The sequence below is a fragment of the Salvelinus sp. IW2-2015 genome, linkage group LG15 (genome assembly GCF_002910315.2).
Source record: "Salvelinus sp. IW2-2015 linkage group LG15, ASM291031v2, whole genome shotgun sequence".
Lineage (NCBI taxonomy): Eukaryota > Metazoa > Chordata > Actinopteri > Salmoniformes > Salmonidae > Salvelinus > Salvelinus sp. IW2-2015.
In genome coordinates, this window is record NC_036855.1 from 1,494,261 (window position 1) to 1,517,399 (window position 23,139).

The 23,139-nt window shown below is 42.2% G+C and overlaps 1 protein-coding gene across 1 annotated transcript; it reads right to left on the reverse strand.

Annotated features, from left to right (window-relative positions):
- Positions 1-460: 460 nt before the first annotated feature.
- On the reverse strand, positions 461-16,372 carry LOC111973928 (sperm flagellar protein 2-like). The gene is made up of 17 exons (XM_070446858.1): positions 14,967-16,372; positions 14,535-14,715; positions 13,968-14,156; positions 12,209-12,396; positions 10,722-10,890; positions 10,217-10,436; positions 9,356-9,438; positions 9,099-9,189; positions 8,791-8,844; positions 8,247-8,398; positions 5,726-5,829; positions 5,361-5,605; positions 2,698-2,815; positions 2,051-2,205; positions 1,729-1,896; positions 843-917; positions 461-612 (listed from the first exon to the last, which is right to left on the reverse strand). Exons 1-17 carry the CDS (start codon positions 15,038-15,040, stop codon positions 461-463), a joined length of 2,418 nt encoding a protein of 805 aa, XP_070302959.1. The 5' UTR covers positions 15,041-16,372.
- Positions 16,373-23,139: the final 6,767 nt, after the last annotated feature.

A 23,139-nucleotide genomic window follows, 5' to 3' on the forward strand; every position in this document is an offset into this window, starting at 1 on the left:
ACTGAGGCGACAGCTGGTGAATAGCGATGTCAAGGTTTGCATTAAAGACATTAACTCGAAAACTACTCTCCCCATCTGACTGAGAGCTAATGAGACTATACATTCTGACTGAGAGCTAATGAGACTATACATTCTGACTGAGAGCTAATGAGACTACGATTTCTGACTGGGAGCTAATGAGACTATACATTCTGACTGAGAGCTAATGAGACTATGCATTCTGACTGAGAGCTAATGAGACTATACATTGTGACAGAGAGCTAATGGGAAGAGAAAAAGCCCATGCAAACCTATAATGGTTCTCTTGTCTTGCACTAGTGTGCACCAGTACAGGGTAAAGTTCCCCCTAGGTACAGATGTTGGATCAGCTTCTGTTTTCCCCAATCCTAACCTTAACCACTAGTGGGGAAAATGCAAAACTGATCCAAGATTAGCATCTACGGGAAACAACACCCTAATCCTACTGTACCTTGGGAAGGGGCTCGTCCACGTACACCCAGTGTGCAGTTCCAGGGGTGGGAGCAAGGGGCTCTGTAGGGCTGGCGTTCCCACCATGGGAATTCTCATAGGAGGAGGCTATGGACAACGTCCTAGAACGCCCYACGGCTCCTCCTGGAAGCAATGGGAAAAAGGGATATTTTATTTTTTAAAGGAGCGGGGCAGTCCCACTCCTCTCATATTAATTGTTTATTGGATCGGATAGAGAAGGGAAATTGAGTGTCTTCCAAAGACCCTAGGCCACCATACATATTTTTTTTTAAATGTGGTTTAAAAACATTGTGAGAGCAACTGTTGTTTGTTGTAGAATGTTAGTAATAGCTAGGCTGATATGAGTAATGGACCTGATCCAGACTTGGACAGCTTACGATGAACATCTTTCCCTTCGGATGTGCTCTTCTCGATGTTGCTCTGTGAACCTACAGAATGGAACAGAACTGTTTGACCACATGGTTCTCTTGTCTTTGAAACAAACTATCTGTCCCAAATGGTACCCTATGCCTTATATAGTGAAGAACTTTTTTTTTACCAGGGCCCATAGTACTCTGGTCAAAAGTTATTTATTTATTTATTTAACCTTTATTTAACCAGGTAGGCAAGTTGAGAACAAGTTCTCATTTACAATTGCGAACTGGCCAAGATAAAGCAAAGCAGTTCGACACATACAACAACACAGAGTTACACATGAAGTAAAACAAACATACAGTCATACAATACAATAATACAGTAGAAAAATAAGTCTATATACAATGTGAGCAAATGAGGTGAGATAATGGAGGTAAAGGCAAAAAAAGGCCATGGTGGCGAGGTAAATACAATATAGCAAGTAAAACACTGGAATGGTAGATTTGCAGTAGAAGAATGTGCAAAGTAGAAATAAAAATAATGGGGTGCAAAGGAGCAAAATAAATAAATACAGTAGGGGAAGAGGTAGTTGTGTGGGCTAAATTATAGATGGGCTATGTACAGGTGCAGTAATCTATGAGCTGCTCTGACAGCTGGTGCTTAAAGCTAGTGAGGGAGATAAGTGTTTCCAGTTTCAGAGATTTTTGTAGTTCGTTCCAGTCATTGGCAGCAGAGAACTGGAAGGAGAGGTGGCCAAAGGAGGAATTGGCTTTGGGGGTGACCAGAGAGATATACCTGCTGGAGCGCGTGCTACAGCTGGGTAAAAGTAGTGCACTATGTAGGGAATAGGGTGCCATTTGATACACTACGTGGTTGTTAGCCGACCTTTGGGGGAGCGAGAGTTGGACTTGGAGCTGGAGCATTTCACAGCTGGAGTCAGGCCCTCCTGGGTGAGGGTGGACTCAGTGGGAGCTGGGACCGCATCCGGAGTTACCTGGACGAGAGCAGTTGAGACCGCTGGTGCCTTTCCACTGTCCAAAACAACGACCTCACCTGGTGGGTCAAAATAATTACACATACAACAACTTTAGGTACAGTAGGCATCTCACKGGACAATTTTAGAGTCAAAGTAGCATTAAGTCAAATCTCCCATTTTGGGGAATTAATATATTATCTTAAAACCAACCATTCCCTTAGTGCCCTGTACCTTTTCCCGACTGTATCATGACCTGGTACAGGATGGATTCCACTTTTCTAAAGAGCATGTCCTCCGACATCTCAGCATTCAGTCTCATCAGAATGCTCTGTTTACCAGAGAACCACTTCTCCAGCTTGGGCCAGGTATCCTGGAAGGCTGTGATCCTGCAGTGATAATAACAAAGGCTGTATTCATTAGCGCACACCATAGCTAAATGTTTTGCAATGGAAAAAAATKGTGTTTGTTATTGGACAAATTAAGGTGGGTCCCTCCCCGTTTTGGCCTGTTTTGCTTCTGTTTGGTTCCTAGTGAATACACTCAATGTGTGAAGAGAACAATGGTGTGTCAGTGGGCTAGTTTAAAAGTTCAAAGACACACTCAGAGCCCTGAAAATCACTTACAACAAAGTTAGATGAGATGATGTACTCAATAATCAGACCTGGGTTCAAATAGTATTTATTTTTCTTTCAAACCCTTTAGCTCTACTCGGTTGATCTTGACTGGCACAATGGCACCAATGGAGTAGTCCCAAAACTGCAATGCCCACCCACTTTGTCACCTAAGGCAGTCTCGATCGAAAGGCTCAAATTATTTGAAGGAAAAAAAATACTATTTGAACCCAGATCTGCGTCTTGTGGTCATCGTACTAACTGTACCTGTGCTGGATCTGTCTCTTCCCCAGGCTCTTGTCCCTGGCGATGACAACATTGTGCTCTCTAGCAGGGGCACAGCTCTCCTCACCAGCCCCGGCCGGGCCAGACCTCTCCTCCTCATCTACAAACACAGTACGTCTGTGTCATTCATTACACACATGCAACTCATACGACATGTGGAGAGGGTCAAGAGCAGGGGTGGGCAACTCTAGTCCTCGGGGGCCTGATTGGTGTCACACTTTTTCTCCATCCCTAGCAAACACAGCTGATTAATCAAATGACATTCTAAACTGAAGATCATGATTAGGTGATTATTGGAATCAGGTGTGTTAGCTGGGGCAYWACTGTGACACCAATCAAGCGCTCGAGGACTGGAATTGCCCATCCCTGGTCAAGGGCTTCAAGTTCCTCGGTGTCCACATCACTGAGGACTTAACATGGTCCTCTCACACCAGAACAGTCGTGAAGGCACGGCAACGCCTCTTCTCCCTCAGGAGGCTGAAACGATTTGGTATCCTCAGGAACTTTTACAGTTGCACTATCGAGAGCATCCTGACTGGTTGTATCGCCGTCTGGTATGGTAACTGTAATGCCCATGACCAGAAGGCCCTACAGAGTGTGGTGTGGATGKCCCAGCGCATYACTCGGGGCGAGCTCCCTACCATCCTGGACATACAGTGCATTCGGAAAGTATTCAGACCCCTTGACTTTTTCTACATTTTGTTACGTTACAGCMTTGTTCTAAAATTGATTACATAGTTTATTCCCCTCATCAATCTACACACAATACCCCAGAATGACGAAGCAAAAACAGATTTTTAGACATGACGCTACATGACGCTACAAGCTTGGCACACCTATATTTGGGGAGTTTCTCATTCTGTTTAGGGTCGTTGTCCTGTTGGAAAGTGAACCTTTGCCCCAGTCTGATGTCCTGAGCGCTCTGGAGCAGGTGTTCATCAAGGATCTCTCTGTACTTTGCTCCGTTCATCTTTCCCTCGATCCTAACTAGCATCCCAGTCCCTGCCTCTGAGAAACATCCCCACAGCATGATGCTGCCACCACCATGTCTCACCGTAGGGATGGTGCCAGGTTTCCTCCAGACGTGACGCTTGGCATTCAGGCCAAAGAGTTCAATCTTGGTTTCATCAGACCAGAGAATCTTGTTTCTCMTGGTCTGAGAGTCCTTCAGGTGCCTTTTGGAAAACTCCAAGCGGGCTGTCATGTGCCTTTTACTGAGGAGTGGCTTCCGTTTGGCCACTCTACTATAAAGGCCTAAGTGCTGCAKAGATGGTTGTCCTTCTAAGGTTCTCCTATCTCCACAGAGGAACTCTAGAGCTCTGTCAGAGTGACCATTGGGTTCTTGGTCACCTCCCTGACCAAGGGCTTTCTTCCCTGATTGCTCAGTTTTGCCGAGCGGCCAGCTCTAGGAAGAGTCTTGGTGGTTACAAACTTCTTCCATTTAAGAATGATGAATCCCGCTGTGTTCTTGGGGACCTTCAATGCTGCAGAACATTTTTGGTACCCTTCCCCAGATCTGTGCCTCCACACAATCCTGTCTCTGAGCTCTACGGACAATTCCTTCGACCTCATGGCTTGGTTTTTGCTCTGACATGCACTGTCAACTGTGGGACCTTAAATAGACAGGTGTGTGCCTTTCCAAATCATGTCCAATCAATTGAATTTACCACAGCTGGACTCCAATCAAGTTGTAGAAACAGCTCAAGGATGATCAATGGAAACGTGTTTCACCTGAGTTCAATATCGAGTCTCATAGCAAAGGGTCTTAATACTTGTGTAAAGGTATTTCTGTTTTTTATTTTTCATTAATGTGCTATTTTTTTCCGAATAACCTGTTTGTTCACTTTGTCATTATGGGGTATTGTGATGTCATTATGGGGTATTGTGATGTCATTATGGGGTATTGTGTGTAGATTTATAAGGGATTCTTTTTAATCAATTTTAGAATAAAGCTGTAAAGCAACAAAATGTGTAAAGTCAAAATGATCTGAATACTTTCCGAATGCACTGTACATGCCAGGCGGTGTCTGAGAAAGGACTGAAAAAATGCCAAGGACTCCAGCGATCCAAGAYATGGACTGTTCTCCATGCTCATGTCCAGCAKGCAGTACCGGTGCATCAAGGCTCAGACCAACAGACTCCTAAACAGCWAAATAGACTCCTAAACAGCTTCAATGCCCTGAACATAAGACTGTTAATAGCTAACAACTAGTGCTCTCCCTCTCCCATACTATCCATACTGACTCTATGCCCATCCACAGATCTCTACCCACTCAGACACAACCTAAGCTGCTGCTAAAATGATTATTGATTCGATTACTCCTGTTTACATGTATATATTACCATTAGTATCTACATATTTATCCTGCTACTGGTCACGATTACTCCTGTTTACATGTATATATTACCATTAGTATCTACCTATTTATCCTGTACTGTTATACACCTGTTGTACCCTGTACTGTTGTGGTGAATAAATGTGAAAACTTGAAACATACAGCCTGGATACCTACTGTTTGTGTTGTCATGCCGACCCCTATGGTCAAGGTAACGCTGCGTGACAATGACCATAGGACCTGTGACAATGACCATAGGAGTTGGCAAGACAACACAAACGGATCTGGGACCGGGGATATGAAACTCACAGGCCTGCTTGGCCGCCCTGTCCAAAACGTGGTCATCAGACACGTCAAGCAGCAGAGCTAGGTCCAGCACAGGAGAGGGAGGAGGGGGCTCCTTAGGCGCGTTGCTATCCACAGACAGGTTGGAYCGCTTGTTCTTCCTCTCCTTCCCGGTGTCCGAGCCTCCCAGGGCCTTCTCCAGAAGCTTGGCCTGGGTTAAATCGACCGGGAAGCCGTCCAGAATCCAGCCTGAGTCTGCTGGGATTGCCCTGGGGTAAAGAGATTACAGTCAATACACGTTCAACACGAAAGGGCTATTTGTTTAATTTAGCATTCGATTCGATATATTGCTTCTAAAGAACAGAATAGGATTTTGTTTGTGTTTAAACCTGATAGCTTCGACTGCAATGTCCACAAGCAGCTCGTCTGGGACGGATCTCCCTTTCCTGAGAAACTTTTCCACTGCTGCTCCATGCTGGGCCCTCACAGAGAGCTGGGAAGGATGTTCTTTGTTATTCCAAATACAAGTATTCAAGTGATATTATACAGTACCRGTCAAAAKTTTGGACACACATACTCATTCAAGGATTTTTCTTTATTTTTACTATTTTCTACATTGTAGAATAATAGTGAAGACATCAAAATTAAATAACACATATGAAATCATGTAGTAACCCCAAAAAATGTTAAACAAATCAAAATATATTTAAGAGTGYGCAAAGCTTTCATCAAGGCAAAGGGTGGCTACTTTGAAGAATCTGAAATATAAAATATATTTTGATTTGTTTAACACTTTACTACATGATTCCATATGTGTTATTTAATAGTTGTTTTTATTTCACCTTTATTTAACCAGGTAGGCTAGTTGAGAACAAGTTCTCACTTACAACTGCGACCTGGCCAAGATAAAGCAAAGCAGTGCGACACAAACAACAACACAGAGGTACACCAACGGATTAAACAAACATGTAGTCAATAATACAATAGAAAAAGTCTATATACAGTGTGTGCAAATGAGGTARGATAAGGGAGGTAAGGCAATAAATAGGCCATAGTGGCGTAATAATTACAATATAGCAATTAAAACACTGGAGTGATAGATGTGCAGAAGATGAGCATGCAGGTAGAGATACTGGGGTGCAAAGGAGCAAAATAAATAACAGTATGGGGGATGAGGTAGTTGGATGGGCTATTTACAGATGGGCTATGTACAGGTGCAGTGATCTGTGAGCTGCTCTGATAGCTGGTGCTTAAAGCTAGTGAGGGAGATATGAGTCTCCAGCTTCAGTGATTTTTGTAGTTCGTTCCAGTCATTGGCGGAAAGGAAAGGCGGCCAAAGGAGGAATTGGCCTTGGGGGTGACCAGTGAGATATACCTGCTGGAGCGCGTGCTACGGGTGGGTGTTGTTATGGTGACCAATGAGCTGAGGTAAGGCGGGGCTTTACCTAGCAAAGACTTATAGATGACCTGGAGCCAGTGGGTTTGGCGGCGAATATGAAGCGAGGGCCAGCCAACRAGAGCATACAGGTCGCAGTGGTGGGTAGTATATGGGGCTTGGTGACAAAACGGATGGCACTGTGAGTTTGATGTCTTCACTATTATTCTATTATGTAGAAAATAGTAAAAAACAAAGAAAAATCCTGGAATGAGTAGGTATGTCCAAACTTTTGACTGGTACCGTATACACAGTATTAGATATTAGGTAGAAATATAAACTGGTTGACAAAACATTTATTTTTACTGTTCTGATTACGTTGCATCGTGCCTAAAAACAGCCCTTAGCCGTGGTATATTGGCCATATACCACACCTCCTCGGGCCATACTGCTAAAATAKAACACCTATGCACCTACAGTGCATTTGGAAAGTATTCAGACCCCTTGACTTTTTTCACATTTTGTTACGTTACAGCCGTATTCTACAATTGATATTTTTTGTTAATCAATCTACACACAATAACCCATAATGACAAAGCAAAACAGGTTTTTGCAAAAATTTCTAAAGTTATTGCAAATAAAAACAGAAATACCTTATTTACATAAGTATTCAGACCCTTTATTATGGGACACGAAATTGAGCTCAGCTGCATCCTGTTTCCATTGATGATCCTTGAGATGTTTCTACAACTTCATTGCAGTCCACCTTTGATAAATTCAATTGATTGGACATGATTTGGAAAGGCACACAACTGTCTTGATAAGATCCCACAGTTGACAGTTGCATGTCAGAGCAAAAACCAAGCCATGAGGTCGAAGGAATTGAAAGTAGAGCTCAGAGACAGGATTGTGTCGAGGCACAGATCTGGGGAAGGGTACCGAAACATTTCTRCAACATTGAAGGTCCCCAAGAACACAGTGGCGCCCATCATTCTTAAATGGAAGAAGTTCGGAWCCACCAAGACCCTTCCTAGGGCTGGCTGTCCGGCCAAACTGAGCAATCGGGGAAGAGGAGCTTGGTCAGGGAGCCGATCGTCACTCAGACAGAGCTCTGGAGTTCCTCTGTGGAGATGGAAGAACCTTCCAGAAGAAAGACGGAAGACACTCCTCAGTAAAAGGCACATGACAGCCCGCTTGGAATTTGCCAAGAGTCACCTAAAAGGACTCTGACCATGAGAAACAAGATTCTCTGGTCTGATGAAACCAAAAATGTAACACTTTGGCTTGAATGCCAAGTGTCACGTCTGGAGGAAACCTGGCACCATCCCTACGGTGAAGCATTTGTGGCAGCATCATGCTGTGGGGATGTTTTGCAGCGACTGGGACTGGGAGACTAGTCAGGATCGAGTGAAAGATGAACGGAGCAAAGTACAGACAGATCCTTGATGATAAACCTGCTCCAGAGCGCTCAGGACCTCAGACTGGGGCGAAGGTTCACCTTCCAACAGGACAACGACCCTAAGCACACAGCCAACACAACGCAGGAATGGCTTTGGGATACGTCTCTGAATGTCCTTGAGTGGCCCAGCCAGAGCCCGGACTTGAACMCGWTYGAACATCTCTGGAGAKACCTGAAAATAGCTGTGCAGTGACGCTCCCCATCCAACCTGACAGAGCTTGAGAGGATCTGCAGAGAAGAATGGGAGAAACTCCCCAAATACAGGTGTGCCAAGCTTATAGCATCATACCCAAGAAAACTTGAGGCAGTAATCACTGCCAAAGGTGCTGAAACAAAGTACTGAGTARAGGGTCTGAATACTTATGTAAATGTTATATTTCAGTTTTTAATTTAAAATATTTTCAAATAAAACTGTTTTTGCTTTGTCATTATGGGTTATTGCGTGTAGCTTGATGATGATGATTATTTGTTTATCCACTTTAGAATAAGGCTGTAACATAACAAAATGTRGAAAAAGTCAAGGGGTCTGAATACTTTCAGATKACACTGTATGTGTTTCTCTGTGTCAGTGTGTAGGTATAAGAGATACATGGTCATGTTAAAATACCTCTGTACTGTACTTGCCTTAGCCTTTTTCTTGGCTCCTTGCTGCTGAGGCTCCTGAGCGAGTGGGCCTACCAAACAATAAGACCAAATCAGACAAAACGCTTGTTTACAGACGGGCAATTCAGGATGAAGTAAAAAAACACAAGTTACATTTCTCATTGGCTTAAACATGTGCTGCTGATTCTCCTAATATTGCGCTCTGGCGTGATGTTTCCCCTAGGTACAGATCTAGAATCAGCTTGCCCTCCCCCAATCGTCACCTTAACCATTAGTGGGGRAAATGAAAAACTGACCCAAGATCAGCGTCTAGGGGCAACTTCACCTGAATCCTGTGACGACTCCTCCTCCATCTCAGTATCCGTCTCCACCTGGTCGATGTCTTTAGTGGGCAATGTTTCACAGCTCTCTGTGCTCTTATACAGTATAAAAAGGTTCATGTTTTTATTTAAATACAGATCAAAAAAGGGAATATACAACTGCATACAGCTGTCATTCATCCATTATTRTGACAGTTTATCTATGTGTTATTCAAAACCTTTCAGACATGTTTTAGATTTTTTTTTTTTACGGTTTTCTGACCTCACGTCCAAGCTTTCCAAGCTGATGTGCATCCAGGGCCTCCTGGATCAGAACATTAGCTGACAGGATGTGGATGTGATGGACTGGGTTAGAAGATGAGAGAATAGATGGTGGTTTGCAGAGAGATCCTATTTTCATATATATATATATTATTCATATATACTGTATACCTACACTGACTGTACAAAACATTAAGAACAAATTCCTAATATAGCACCGCCCCCCTTTTGCCCTCAGAACAGCCTCAGTCTGTCGGGGCATGGACTCTGCAAGGTGTCGAAAGCGTGAAACTGTTGAGTGTGGAAAAACCCAGCAGCGTTGCAGTTCCTCACACAAACCGGTGCGCCTGCCACCTACAACCATACCCTGTTCAAAKGCACTTAAATATTTTGTCTTGCCCATTCACCCTCTGAATGGCACACATACACAATCCATGTCTCAATTGTCTCAAGGCTTAAAAATCATTCTTGAACCTGTCTTCTCCCCTTCATCTCCACTGATTGAAGTGGATTTAGCTACGGGACATCAATAAGTTATCATAGCTTTCACCTGGATTCACCTGGTCAGCATTTTAGCATGATGGGAAGCTAACTGCTTAATTAACTCAGAAACCATACCTGTGTGGAAGCACCTGCTTTCAATATAGTTTGTATCCCTCATTTAGTGTTTCCTTTATTTTGGCAGTTACCTGTATGTTATTCTATGGTTGTTTTAGCCAAAGAATATAGACGACTCTCACGAGGCAAGACACACGACAACAGCTAATCTGTTACCTAATCTTTTGCCAGAAATGAAGTAGCATGGTAATGCACAATACTGCACGATACTGTGTGATACTGCATCATATGGTTGGAGGGATACCTTTGGCAATCCTGGTTAAACATGTGGTCTTCCCGGAGAAAAGCTTCCCCAGSACACAGGCTTTCAGTGTGAACCGAGGAAAGAAGGGAGGAAGGGTGTCTGGTTTGGGGGGGTTCACAATAGTCTGCAGGCGGAGCACCACATGTCCCAGGATATTGTTGTTGGATGGGGGGGGCTTTGTCTCCCCATCCTCTGGCCAGGTCCACTCACCAGTCATGCTCTAACACACAGAATCAACACACAGAACACACCTAAAGACACTGGGATTACTGCCAACAATAACACTGAACCTGCTAGCCTGGGTACCAGGCATACAAGGAATTATCATGATAGCACAAACAGATCTGGTACCAGGCTATAAACCTGCACCATTGTGAAATTCAACATATCAGTGAAGTCATATTCTTGACTTGCGACACCATTTCAAGACAATTTGAGAACCACTGAATTCCATTTACACACTGAACAGAATTTCTAGGGCATGACCTCACACGAATGAACTCACCATATACTCATCATAGTCCTGGTTGTTAAGGATCTCCTGTTTCTCAACCTCAATGAACTGCTCTGGGGTGGGGTCGGCAGGTAGCTCCTCCAGACTGCCACTGTCATACAGGGGCTTCCCGCAAAACATGAGCTCCTTCCATTCCCGCATCAACTTCCCAGGGATAAGACTGCAGGACAGAGTAGCAAAGTACACTCAGAGCTGTGTTGCATCTAAAATGATGCCGTCAGAATACTGTGCCGGTCCTGCTGGAGTATCACTCTACTGAATTAACGATTAAGGTCTTGAAGATAAAAAAAAAAAAAAAAAAACGGTCCCAAAAAGGAAAGGTTGCTCTCCCACCCTTGTCTACTTGTCTTCTGCTTTGCATTTACATATCATTTCTAATTCTCTTCCCTCCAAGTACATTCTAATTGTTGTTGTTCGAACCAGTACAAAGTGAACAAGTTACACTAAAACTTTCACGAGAAGAATGAGACAGAATTTTAGGTTGTTTTCTTTATTTGATTTTGTTGGTCAAGTCATTTGACAAGCAAAAGAAATACATGATTCTGTCATGTCGTGCCTTGAGCTAACCTAACGATTTTGTACAAGCAAAGCTATAACGGTATGAGCATGAGTAAACACAACTTCCCACTGGGCACAGACGTCAATTCAACGTCTATTCCACGTTGGTTCAACRTCATTTCATTGAAATGACGCGGAAACAACGTTGATTCAACCAGTGTGTGCCCACTGGGTGGTGAAATACTCACATTCTGACACATTGTTCATTTCTATGGGGGTTTAACACTCTTAGATTGTCTTAGCTCCTCAAAATCTATAGCTGGCTTGTGATATTGTGAGTGCTTTTAGTATATTAAATGGATATAGGAGCCTTTTCACTTTCATTATTTTATAATTCAACAAATTACAAACACCCTTCTCTTTCAGATTCTATCAAACATTTGTACAGAASGTCATGAAACTCTACTTAAAGAGCGACTGAATAAAATAAAAATGTATCTGGTTGAAAACAGCCTATGTGGCATCGATGGGAGTCAGAAACATTTATTCTACAGTCAAAATTGACTACAAAGTGTAAATTGGATAATTTTGGTCATTCAGTCAGTCTCTTCCAGAACAGAGATCTGAGAGATTACGAGGACAAAAGGGTATGTCACGTAATGAAGGGTACGTAACAGTTTTCCTTGGATTGGGTTCATTTCAACCCTGCCCAGATGCCCACAGCTGGCAGCACTCGAGCCATAATCAATTCGGAGCACAGTTGCACGTGACCAGATTGTAACACCCATCACACTGACCATGGTCAATTTGGGTTGACTTTGGTTATCCGTATGGGGCTAGTTTGGGACATCAGTAAATTACATMATGTACATGGGACAATATTCAAACATTTCAATAGCTCCAAATGTCAATGACATAAAAACCACAAACAAACTTTGAATTTGTAGAAATTAATAACACWCTCGAAGGGTGGCACGTACTTTCCAGTGAGGAGGCGGTACTCTCCAGCTTTCGTGGCCAGGTCCACTATCTGCTCCAGTATTTCTCGGCAGCTGTCAGAGTGCTTCCTGTAGCGAGCCTKGGCGCGCTCCGTCGCTATCCTGTCATGTACCTCAATCTCCTTCCGAGTTTCCTCGGCGTGATCCAAACTGGCCTGGCGTGCTAGAGCCTGTTACACCATTGGCAGGTCAAAGGTCAAACCTCACATCAGCGTCTAGTTTAATAGTTAGTGCTATCCGGGATCCTTGGGACGTCCTAACCTAAACCCTAACCTTTATCGGATAGTAAGGACCTTAGTTAAATCGCCCCTCGTGACCAGAATCCAGCCACTCCAAAAACATATTGTTAGTAMCACTAAGTAATCGAAAATCAAGTAATATTCTCCTGAAAACACCCAAACCYATACTTGGCTTTACACTGTGTTTCTTTTGAAGCATGGCTATACATGAAACAAATGCAAACCTTTTGTTTGTTAATAATAATATCATTACAATTTTGAACAACTAAGTAGCTTAACTAGATGAGGCTTTACTTTCCATGCATGATGATATGCTGATTCTAGGTATATATGTACAATGTGCAGGTGTAATACATCCTCTACTTGCCGAGGTCAGGGTCTCACTGAAGGGGAAATCCTGCACACTACTTCATCTGACATGTTGGCTGCTGATGATTGACTAAAGGAGGGCATTGCTCAAGCAGACCATCTATGGTCTATTGTTCATCTATGATCTATTTGTCTGTCTATGGTCCGTCTATGGTCCATCTATGATCTATTTGTCTGTCTATGGTCCATCTATGATCTATGTGTCTGTCTATGGTCCATTTATGATCTATTTGTCTGTCTATGGTCCATTTATGATCTATTTGTCTGTCTGTGGTCTATGGTCCGTCTATGGTCTATTTGTCCATCTATGGTCTATGTTCCATCTATGATCTATGTGTCTGTCTATGGTCCATCTATTATCTATTTGTCTGTCTATGGTCCATCTATAATCTATTTGTCTGTCTATGGCCTATGGTCCATCTATGGTCTATTTACGGTCCATCTATGGTCTATTTACGGTCACACATTGGTCTATGGTCCATCTATGGTCTATGGTCCATCTATGGTCTATGATCCATCTATGGTCTATGATCCATCCATGGTCTATGATCCATCTATGGTCTATCTATGGTCTATGGTCCGTCTATGGTCCATCTATGATCTATTTGTCTGTCTATGGTCCATCAATGGTCTATGGTCCGTCTATGGTCTATGGTCCGTTTATGGTCTGTCTATGGTCCATCTATGATCTATTTGTCTGTCTATGGTGCATCTATGGTCTAGAGTCCATCTATGGTCTATGAGCCATCTATTGTCTATGATCCATCTATGGTCTATTTACAGTCCATCTATTGTCTATTTACGGTCCATCTATGGTCTATGGTCTATCTATGGTTTATTTACGGTCCATCTATGATCTGTTTACGGTCCGTCTATGGTCCATCTATGATCTATTTATGGTCCATCCATGGTCCATCTGTGGTCTATCTATGGTCTGGACTCCAAGGGGTGCACGGTTTAGTTTTTGCCCAAGCACTACACAGCTGATTCAAATAACCAACTAATCATGTGTAATGTTAGGGCAAAAAACAAAACTTGCTCCCCTTGGGRTCCCAAGGACAGAGTTTGGGAAACGCTGGTCTATAGTCTATCTATGGTCCATCCTATGGAGCGATGGACTACATGGATCTCACCGCCTCCCTCTCCAAGGCCTCTTGGAAATCCCTCAGCCGTTGCTCTTGGTACTGTCTCTCGCGGAACACTCGGTTCTGTCGGAGAACGTCCTTCTGCTGGCGGAGCTGCATGAGCTGGACGGCCAGGCGTCTCTCCAGCTGGGACTGACGGGTCAGACGCTCCACMAGCTGCTCCTCTCGAAGGGCCTCCTGCACCACAAAAGGACACAATTTGTGTAGGGTGAAGTTGGCTCTAGACGCTGATTTTGGGTCTGTTTTTAATTTCCCCACTAGTGGTTAAGGTTAGAATTGGGTGGAGGGGAAACTGATCATAGATCTGTACCTAGGGTAAACATCACCACGGAGCGACACATGACGGGGCGATCGAACAGGTCTAAATGTACATTTTATTTGTTTATAATCGTGGAAGTAGCTACCAAAGTCTTAGCTGAAATGACATGTGTAGGTTTTACACCTGTTCACAAATGACTATGTGACTGGTTACTAGTGCTGAACATGGATCATCATTAATAACATCATCATCGTGTAGTATGAGAGGTCATACACTGTCTGTGGGTTGCTGCTCACCTCTTGGGTCTCGTGGGCTTTCATTTGTTCCACTAAGACGCGGCGGCGGCGTTTCTCCCTCTGCTGACGAGCTGYTGCATCCTCCTCCAGCCTCTGGCGGATTTTCTGGATGTACTCGCTGTTGGCCTGAGCCAGCTCCTCAGGCTTCTGCAACTGGGAGCCATGGCTTCTGGAGGCCTCACTGTGGAAAGAGGACATCTGCTGGGCACTGTGGGGAGGATGAATGGTAGTCCAAGGGCCGCATATATCAAGCTTCTTAGAGTAGGAGTGATGATCTAKGATCAGCTTTGCCTTTTAGATCATAATGAATACAAGCAAATAGAAAGGGKGAACCTGATCCTAGATCAGCACCCCTACTCTGAAACAGTTGATACAAATTTTGGGGGGGAAATATTTGGGAAGATTTGTGGTTGGGATTTTTCCAACACGTACCTCAAAGAGGAGGTGCCAAAGCCSCCAGCAGGTGACAACTTCTTCCTGATCTTCTCAAACTGGGCGATTTCCATGTGAACCTTCTGTTAGGAAACCACAATGGAGAGATTGGTAAAAAAGGGCCTGTGAAGTTCTATGGAAATGATCCACAGYGGAGGGGTATGATGTGAAGCCAACCAGTTGCGTAGSTTMATCATGATGGGCCCAAGTGCCCCAAAAAATGACAGACCCCTATCACCACCCATATTTCCCTTAAAATGTAAATAATTTTGTTGGTAAGACTGTGTGTTAATATTACTAAGCATTGTAACAGCAGAGCAGAACCTAATCTAAGGGCACATTTGAAGCTGTTACCAGAGAAGTAATATAGCCAACACRTTCAGCACCAKGGATGGCGGTCAGAAATTAACCCGTATAAATCGATCAGCACCACGGAAWRCATAAAGCGGTCAAAAAACACCATATTTAATCTGCAAATAATAGACAACAGCCTKTATTATAAAACATAAATATATAGATCAATATCTTGACCGAAACACAGCTAATGACCCAGTACATGATCGCTGAAGTTATGCAYGGTRGCAAAACTGACATACMGGTATTYCAAATGRTCYKCCTCCCGCRKAGGSCTATAGCAGAAACACCAGCAAATCAATCAAGTRGACWATTCAAACAGATTGCTTAAATGGCAGCATGCCTTTTAACAGTATATGATGTGTATGTGCTTACTATTATTCTTATAGCCTAGTTAAAYGTATAGGCTATGATGACAATGAAATGSCTCAGCGGCCGTGCACCAGATCATGGTTTCCAAAGACAGATTGAGCATAGTCGTAGATTGACAAGCAATGTCAATTAATCTCAATAAAGTTTGATTTATATAGGCTGTCTGGGTTGCCTGCCATGTATTAATATAAGCTTACTCACTCATTTGATTGGCATTCGACGGGCCTTGCGCTCTACGAAGTCGTTGACTATGGCATTCAAATCCATGGTCYTGGCCCTGGTGTTTTCAATGGACAGAATGGCCAACAGTGTGTTGTCTCTCCTGCCCCATGCTGCTCCTCAGGTATGATTTMATTATTTTCAGTTTGGAAAAGGAGCGCTCGGCATTGGCTACAGTTACAGRCAGTCATAAAAAGGAGCATGTATGTAACTACTTCCCCAAATGTAGCAGTGACTGAATTGTAAKCCACAATGAGCATMTTGGCCAGGTCTCCCATTGTAGTGTGCTTTGCTATTTCCTTCTTAAAACAGGCCCTGAAAGAGAGTAATTGGCCAGGGAAGCTTGCTGATATATCTTTGCTGTAATGTTCAGCCAGCCGGCTGGCGGTCTCGCAGAGCGCATCATCATCTGCGTTGGCCAGGGTAGTGGGATGGATGGAGTCAAACAGACTCGATGTTGCCCGCAGACTTTTAAATCTGTTTTTTCTGACTGAGGAGCTAATGAGGACTATTACCATTCTGACTGGGGAGCTAATGAGACTATACATTCTGACTGAGAGCTAATGAGACTATACATTCTGACGACTGAGAGCTAATGAGACTATACATTCTGACTGAGAGCTAATTGAGCAACTCGATCTGAACTTGAGAAGCTTAAATGAGCATTTATACATTCTGACTGAAGGCTAATGAGACTATACATCTGACTGAGAAGCTAATGAGGACTATACATTCTGAACTGAGAGCCTAATTGAAGACTATACATTCTGACTGAGACTAATGAGATTATACATTGTGCTGAGAAGCTAATGAGATATACATTCTGACTAGAGATGAGACTAATGCAGACTTATACATCGCGCCATGAAGACATTATGCACCTGATAAAATCGGTTTCCTATTGAACATACTTCTTTCCGAAAGAAATATTATAGTTTGATTACATTTTAGGGTGAGTAAATATTATTTTTTKGACTTGTTGAAACAAAGTTTAGGGGTAGATTTTCGGATTCCTCCTTCCTCGATGGCCCAAACTAAACTGACTTTTTGGGATATAAAGAAGGATTTTATCTAACAAAACGACACTACATGTTATAGCTGGGACCATTTGGATGACAAATCAGAGGAAGATTTTCAAAAAGTGAATATTAAATCGTTATATGTGAATGTATGAAACCTGTGCCGGTGGAAAAATGTTGATGTGGGGCGCCGTTCTCAAACAATTGCATGGCGTGTTTTCACTGTAATAGCTACTGTAAATCAGACAGTGCAATTAGATTAACAAGAATTTAAGCTTTCAGCCGATATAAGACACTTATATGTACTTAAATGTTTAAAATAATATTAATGATTTATGATTAATTATTTATTTGAATTGCGCACCCTTCAGTTTCACCGGAAGTTGTCCCGCTAGCGGGACACCGATCCTTTCTCCTCACCTGATGTTAAACAGATGGTGAATGATCAAGATGCGTTCTGTGCGGAGGTTCTGCATCACGGCCTTGACGTTAGTCACATAGGAGTTACACACATTCTCCCAGTATGGAACCAGGTACTCTGGTATCTCCTGGGGAAGAGAGACAAAAGATGCTCTGGGGTGAAGTTTCCCTTAGTTACAGATCTAGGATCAGCTTTCTCTTCCCCAATCCTAACCTTAAACATTAGTGGGASAAATGCAAAACTGACTCAAGATCAGCGTCTAGGGGCAACTTCAYCCTACTCCACAAAAGAMAGTCGAATGGGGAAATGCAGGCTCAAACATAGACAGAGACCAGGCCAATGAGTGTAAATAGAAGTTTGGGAGGTCCCTCTTGTGGCCATCCATGGCTATTGCAAATGACTCAACTCAACCTTGTAGTTCTAGACCTCATTGATTTCAAGAATGAGAGCAGAAGGACCAGTGCCTGGTTCTCTTTGTTAATTGATTCGTAATTGGCCTGAACCTTTATGCTGAACACATCCATGCATTCTGACTGAGAGCTAATGAGACTATACATTCTGACTGAGAGCTAATGAGATTATACATTCTGACTGAGAGCTAATGAGATTATACATTCTGACTGAGAGCTAATGAGATTATACATTCTGACTGAGAGCTAATGAGACTACGATGCAAACACGTATGTGACCAAAAAACATCTGCTAAACACGTATGTGACCAATAACATCTGCTAAACACTTGTATGTGACCAATAACATCTGCTAAACACGTGTATGTGACCAATAACATCTGCTAAACACGTGTATGTGACCAATAACATCTGCTAAACACGTATTGTACCAATAACATCTGCTAATCACGTGTATGTGACCAATAACATCTGCTAAACAGTATGTGACCAATAACATCTGCTAAACACGTATGTGACCAATAACATCTGCTAATCACGTGTATGTGACCAATAACATCTGCTAAACACGTATGTGACAATAACATCTGCTAAACACGTATGTGACCAATAACATCTGCTAAACACGTGTATGTGACCAATAACATCTGCTAATCACGTGTATGTGACCAATAACATCTGCTAAACACGTATGTGACCAATAACATCTGCTAAACACGTATGTGACCAATAACATCTGCTAAACACGTATGTGACCATAACATCTGCTAAACACTGTGATTGTGACCAATAACATCTGCTAAACACGTGTAATGTGACCAATAACATCTGCTAAACACTTGTATGTGACCAATAACATCTGCTAAACACGTGTACGTGACCAATAACATCTGTTTAAACACGTGTATGTGACCAATAACATCTGCTAAACACGTATGTGACCAATAACATCTGCTAAACACGTGTACGTGACCAATAACATCTGTTAAACACGTGTATGTGACCAATAACATCTGCTAACCACGTATGTGACCAATAACATCTGCTAAACACTGTATGTGACCAATAACATCTGCTAACACGTGTACGTGACCAATAACATCTGCTAAACACTTGTATGTGACCAATAACATCTGCTAAACACGTGTATGTGACCAATAACATCTGCTAAACACGTGTATTTGACCAATAACATCTGCTAAACACGTGTATGTGACCAATAACATCTGCTAAACACGTGTATGTGACCAATAACATCTGCTAAACACTGTATGTGACCAATAACATCTGCTAAACACAGTGTATGTGACCAATAACATCTGCTAACCACGTTATGTGACCAATAACATCTGCTAACCATGTGTATGTGACCAATAACATCTGCTAAACACTTGTATGACAATAACATCTGCTAAACCACGTGTATGTGACCAATAACATCTGTTAAACACGTCTATGTGACAATAACATCTGCTAAACACGTGTATGTGACCAATAACATCTGCTAAACACGTGTATGTGACCAATAACATCTGCTAACACGTGTATGTGACCAATAACATCTGCTAAACACGTGTATGTGACCAATAACATCTGCTAACACGTGTATGTGACCAATAACATCTGCTAAACACGTGTATGTGACCAATAACATCTGTTAACACGTGTATGTGACCAATAACATCTTGCTAAACACTGTATGTGACCAATAACATCTGCCTAAACACTTGTATGTGACCAATAACATCTGGCTAAACACTTGTATTGACCAATAACATCTGCTAACCATGTGTATGTGACCAATAACATCTGCTAAACACTTTATGTGACCAATAACATCTGCTAACCATGTGTATGTGACCAAATAACATCTGCTAACACGTGTATGTGACCAATAACATCTGCTAACCATGTGTATGTGACCAATAACATCTGCTTAAACACGTGTATGTGACCAATAACATCTGCTAAACACGTGTATGTGACCAATAACATCTGCTAAACACGTGTATGTGACCAATAAACATCTGCTGAACACGTGTATGTGACCAATACCATCTGATAAACACGTGTATGTGACCAATAACATCTGCTAAACACGTGTATGTGACCAATACAATTTGGTTAGAGATCAGCACAGATGAAATGTTGTGAGATGGTATGTCAAGTCAAATATATTTTAAGTGCATTTAACAGACGTCGCAGTTCCAAGAAAGGAGGTAATAATACCGTAGCCTGATCCCAGATCTGTTTGTGATATAGGAGTTTACAGATCTGGGACCAGGCGAATAATATGGGTTTGTCAGAGTTGGGTTAAATGCGGAAGATACAATTCAGTTATACAACTGACAAGGTATTCCTTTTTTCTTATGTCCATTGTGCACTAAACAATGTCAAATTTTATTTTATTAGTAACCTGCACCGAATACAACAGACCTTGTACAACAGACCAGAGCCCCAAACCAACAATGCAGTTTAACAAATACGGATAAGAATAAATTATAAAATAAATTTTAAAAATAAGTTACAAACAACGCAAATAAACAAACAAAAAACACAATCGGTTGGGAAAACGTAAAACGTCAGCCTTCTTCTCTGGCGCCATTGTTTAAAACTTCTTAGGGCTAGGCCCCTTTTTTCTCCACTTCCTGCCTGAATGACGTGCCCAAAGTAAACTGCCTGTAGCTCAGGCCCTGAAGCCAGGATATGCATATAATTGGTACCATTGAAAATAAAACACTTTGAAGTTTGTAGAAATGTTAAAATAATGTAGGAGAATATAACACAATAGATATGGTAGGAGAAAAAACAACCGTATTTCTTTGTTGTTGGAGAAACCATCCTCTTAGAAATGCAAGAGAATTGAAAATTAGCTCCCTGGATGCAATTCCTATGGCTTCCACAGGGTGTCAGCAGTCTATGTTCAAGGTTTCAGGCTTGTAACTTCAAAAACAAATAAGAAATAACAGTTTGTTAGGACACAGTCTTGGAAATTCGTGTTGCTCCGCCATGAAGACATTATGCACCTGATAAAATCGGTTTCCTATTGAACATACTTCTTTCCGAAAGAAATATTATAGTTTATTCATTTTAGGGTGAGTAATATTATTTTTTTGACTTGTTGAAACAAAGTTTAGGGGTAGATTTTCGGATTCCTCCTTCCTCGATGGCCCAAACTAAACTGACTTTTTGTATTAAAGAAGGATTTTATCTAACAAAACGACACTACATGTTATAGCTGGGACCATTTGGATGACAAATCAGAGGAAGAATTTCAAAAAGTGAATATTAAATCGTTATATGTGAATGTATGAAACCTGTGCCGGTGGAAAAATGTTGATGTGGGGCGCCGTTCTCAAACAATTGCATGGCGTGTTTTCACTGTAATAGCTACTGTAAATCAGACAGTGCAATTAGATTAACAAGAATTTAAGCTTTCAGCCGATATAAGACACTTATATGTACTTAAATGTTTAAAATCGATAATATTTATGATTATTTTATTTGAATTGCGCACCCTTCAGTTTCACCGGAGTTGTCCCGCTAGCGGGACACCGATCCTTTCTCCTCACCTGATGTTAAACAGATGGTGAATGATCAAGATGCGTTTCGTGCGGAGGTTCTGCATCACGGCCTTGACGTTAGTCACATAGGAGTTACCCACATTCTCCCAGGATGGAACCAGGTACTCTGGTATCTCCTGGGAAGAGAGACAAAAGATGCTCTGGGTGAAGTTTCCCTTAGTTACAGATCTAGGATCAGCTTTCTCTTCCCCAATCCTAACCTTAAACATTAGTGGGAGAAATGCAAAACTGACTCAAGATCAGCTCTAGGGGCAACTTCATCCTACTCCACAAAAGACAGTCGAATGGGGAAATGCAGGCTCAAACATAGACAGAGACCAGGCCAATGAGTGTAAATAGAAGTTTGGGAGGTCCCTCTTGTGGCCATCCATGGCTATTGCAAATGGACTCAACTCAAACCTTGTAGTTCTAGACCTCATTGATTTCAAGAATGAGAGCAGAAGGACCAGTGCCTGGTTCTCTTTGTTAATTGATTCGTAATTGGCCTGAACCTTTATGCTGAACACATCCATGCATTCTGACTGAGAGCTAATGAGACTATACATTCTGACTGAGAGCTAATGAGATTATACATTCTGACTGAGAGCTATGAGATTATTACATTCTGACTGAGAGCTAATGAGAATTATACATTCTGACTGAGAGCTAAATGAGACTACGATTTCTGACTGAGAGCTAATGAGACTATACATTCTGACTGGGAGCTAATGAGACTTATACATTCTGACTGAGAGCTAATGAGATTATACATTCTGACTGAGAGCTAATGAGACTATACAGTCTGACTGAGAGCTAATGAGACTATACATTCTGACTGAGAGCTAATGAGACTACGATTTCTGACTGGGAGCTAATGAGACTATACATTTCTGACTGGGAGCTAATGAGACTATACATTCTGACTGAGAGCTAATGAGACTATACATCTGACTGAGACTATGAGACTATACATTCTGACTGGGAGCTAATGAGACTATACATTCTGACTGAGAGCTAATGAGATTATACATTCTGACTGAGAGCTAATGAGACTATACATTCTGACTGAGAGCTAATGAGACTATACATTCTGACTGAGAGCTAATGAGACTATACATTCTGACTGAGAGCTAATGAGATTATACATTGTGACTGAGAGCTTAATGAGACTATACATTCTGACTGAGAGCTAATGAGACTTATACATTCTGACTGAGAGCCAATGAGACTATACATTCTGACTGAGAGCTAATGAGATTATACATTGTGACTGAGAGCTAATGAGATTATACATTCTGACTGAGAGCTAATGAGACTATACATTCTGACTGAGAGCTAATGAGACTATACATTCTGACTGAGAGCTAATGAGACTATACATTCTGACTGGAGCTAATGAGATTATTACATTGTGACTGAGAGCTAATGAGATTATACATTCTGACTGAGAGCTAATGAGACCATATACATTCTGACTGGAAGCCAATGAGACTATACATTCTGACTGAGAGCTAATGAGACTATAATTGTGACAGAGAGCTAAGGGAAGAGAAAAAGCCCATGCAAACCTATAATGTTCTCTTGTCTTGCACTAGTGTGCACCCTACAGGGTAAAGTTCCCCCTAGGTACAGATGTTGGATCAGCTTCTGTTTTCCCCAATCCTAAACCTTAACCACTAGGGGAAAATGCAAAACTGATCAAGATTAGCATCTACGGGAAACACACCCTAATTCCTACTGTACCTTGGGAAGGGCTCGTCCACGTACACCCATGTTGCAGTTCCAGGGTGGGAGCAAGGGGCTCGTAGGGCTGGC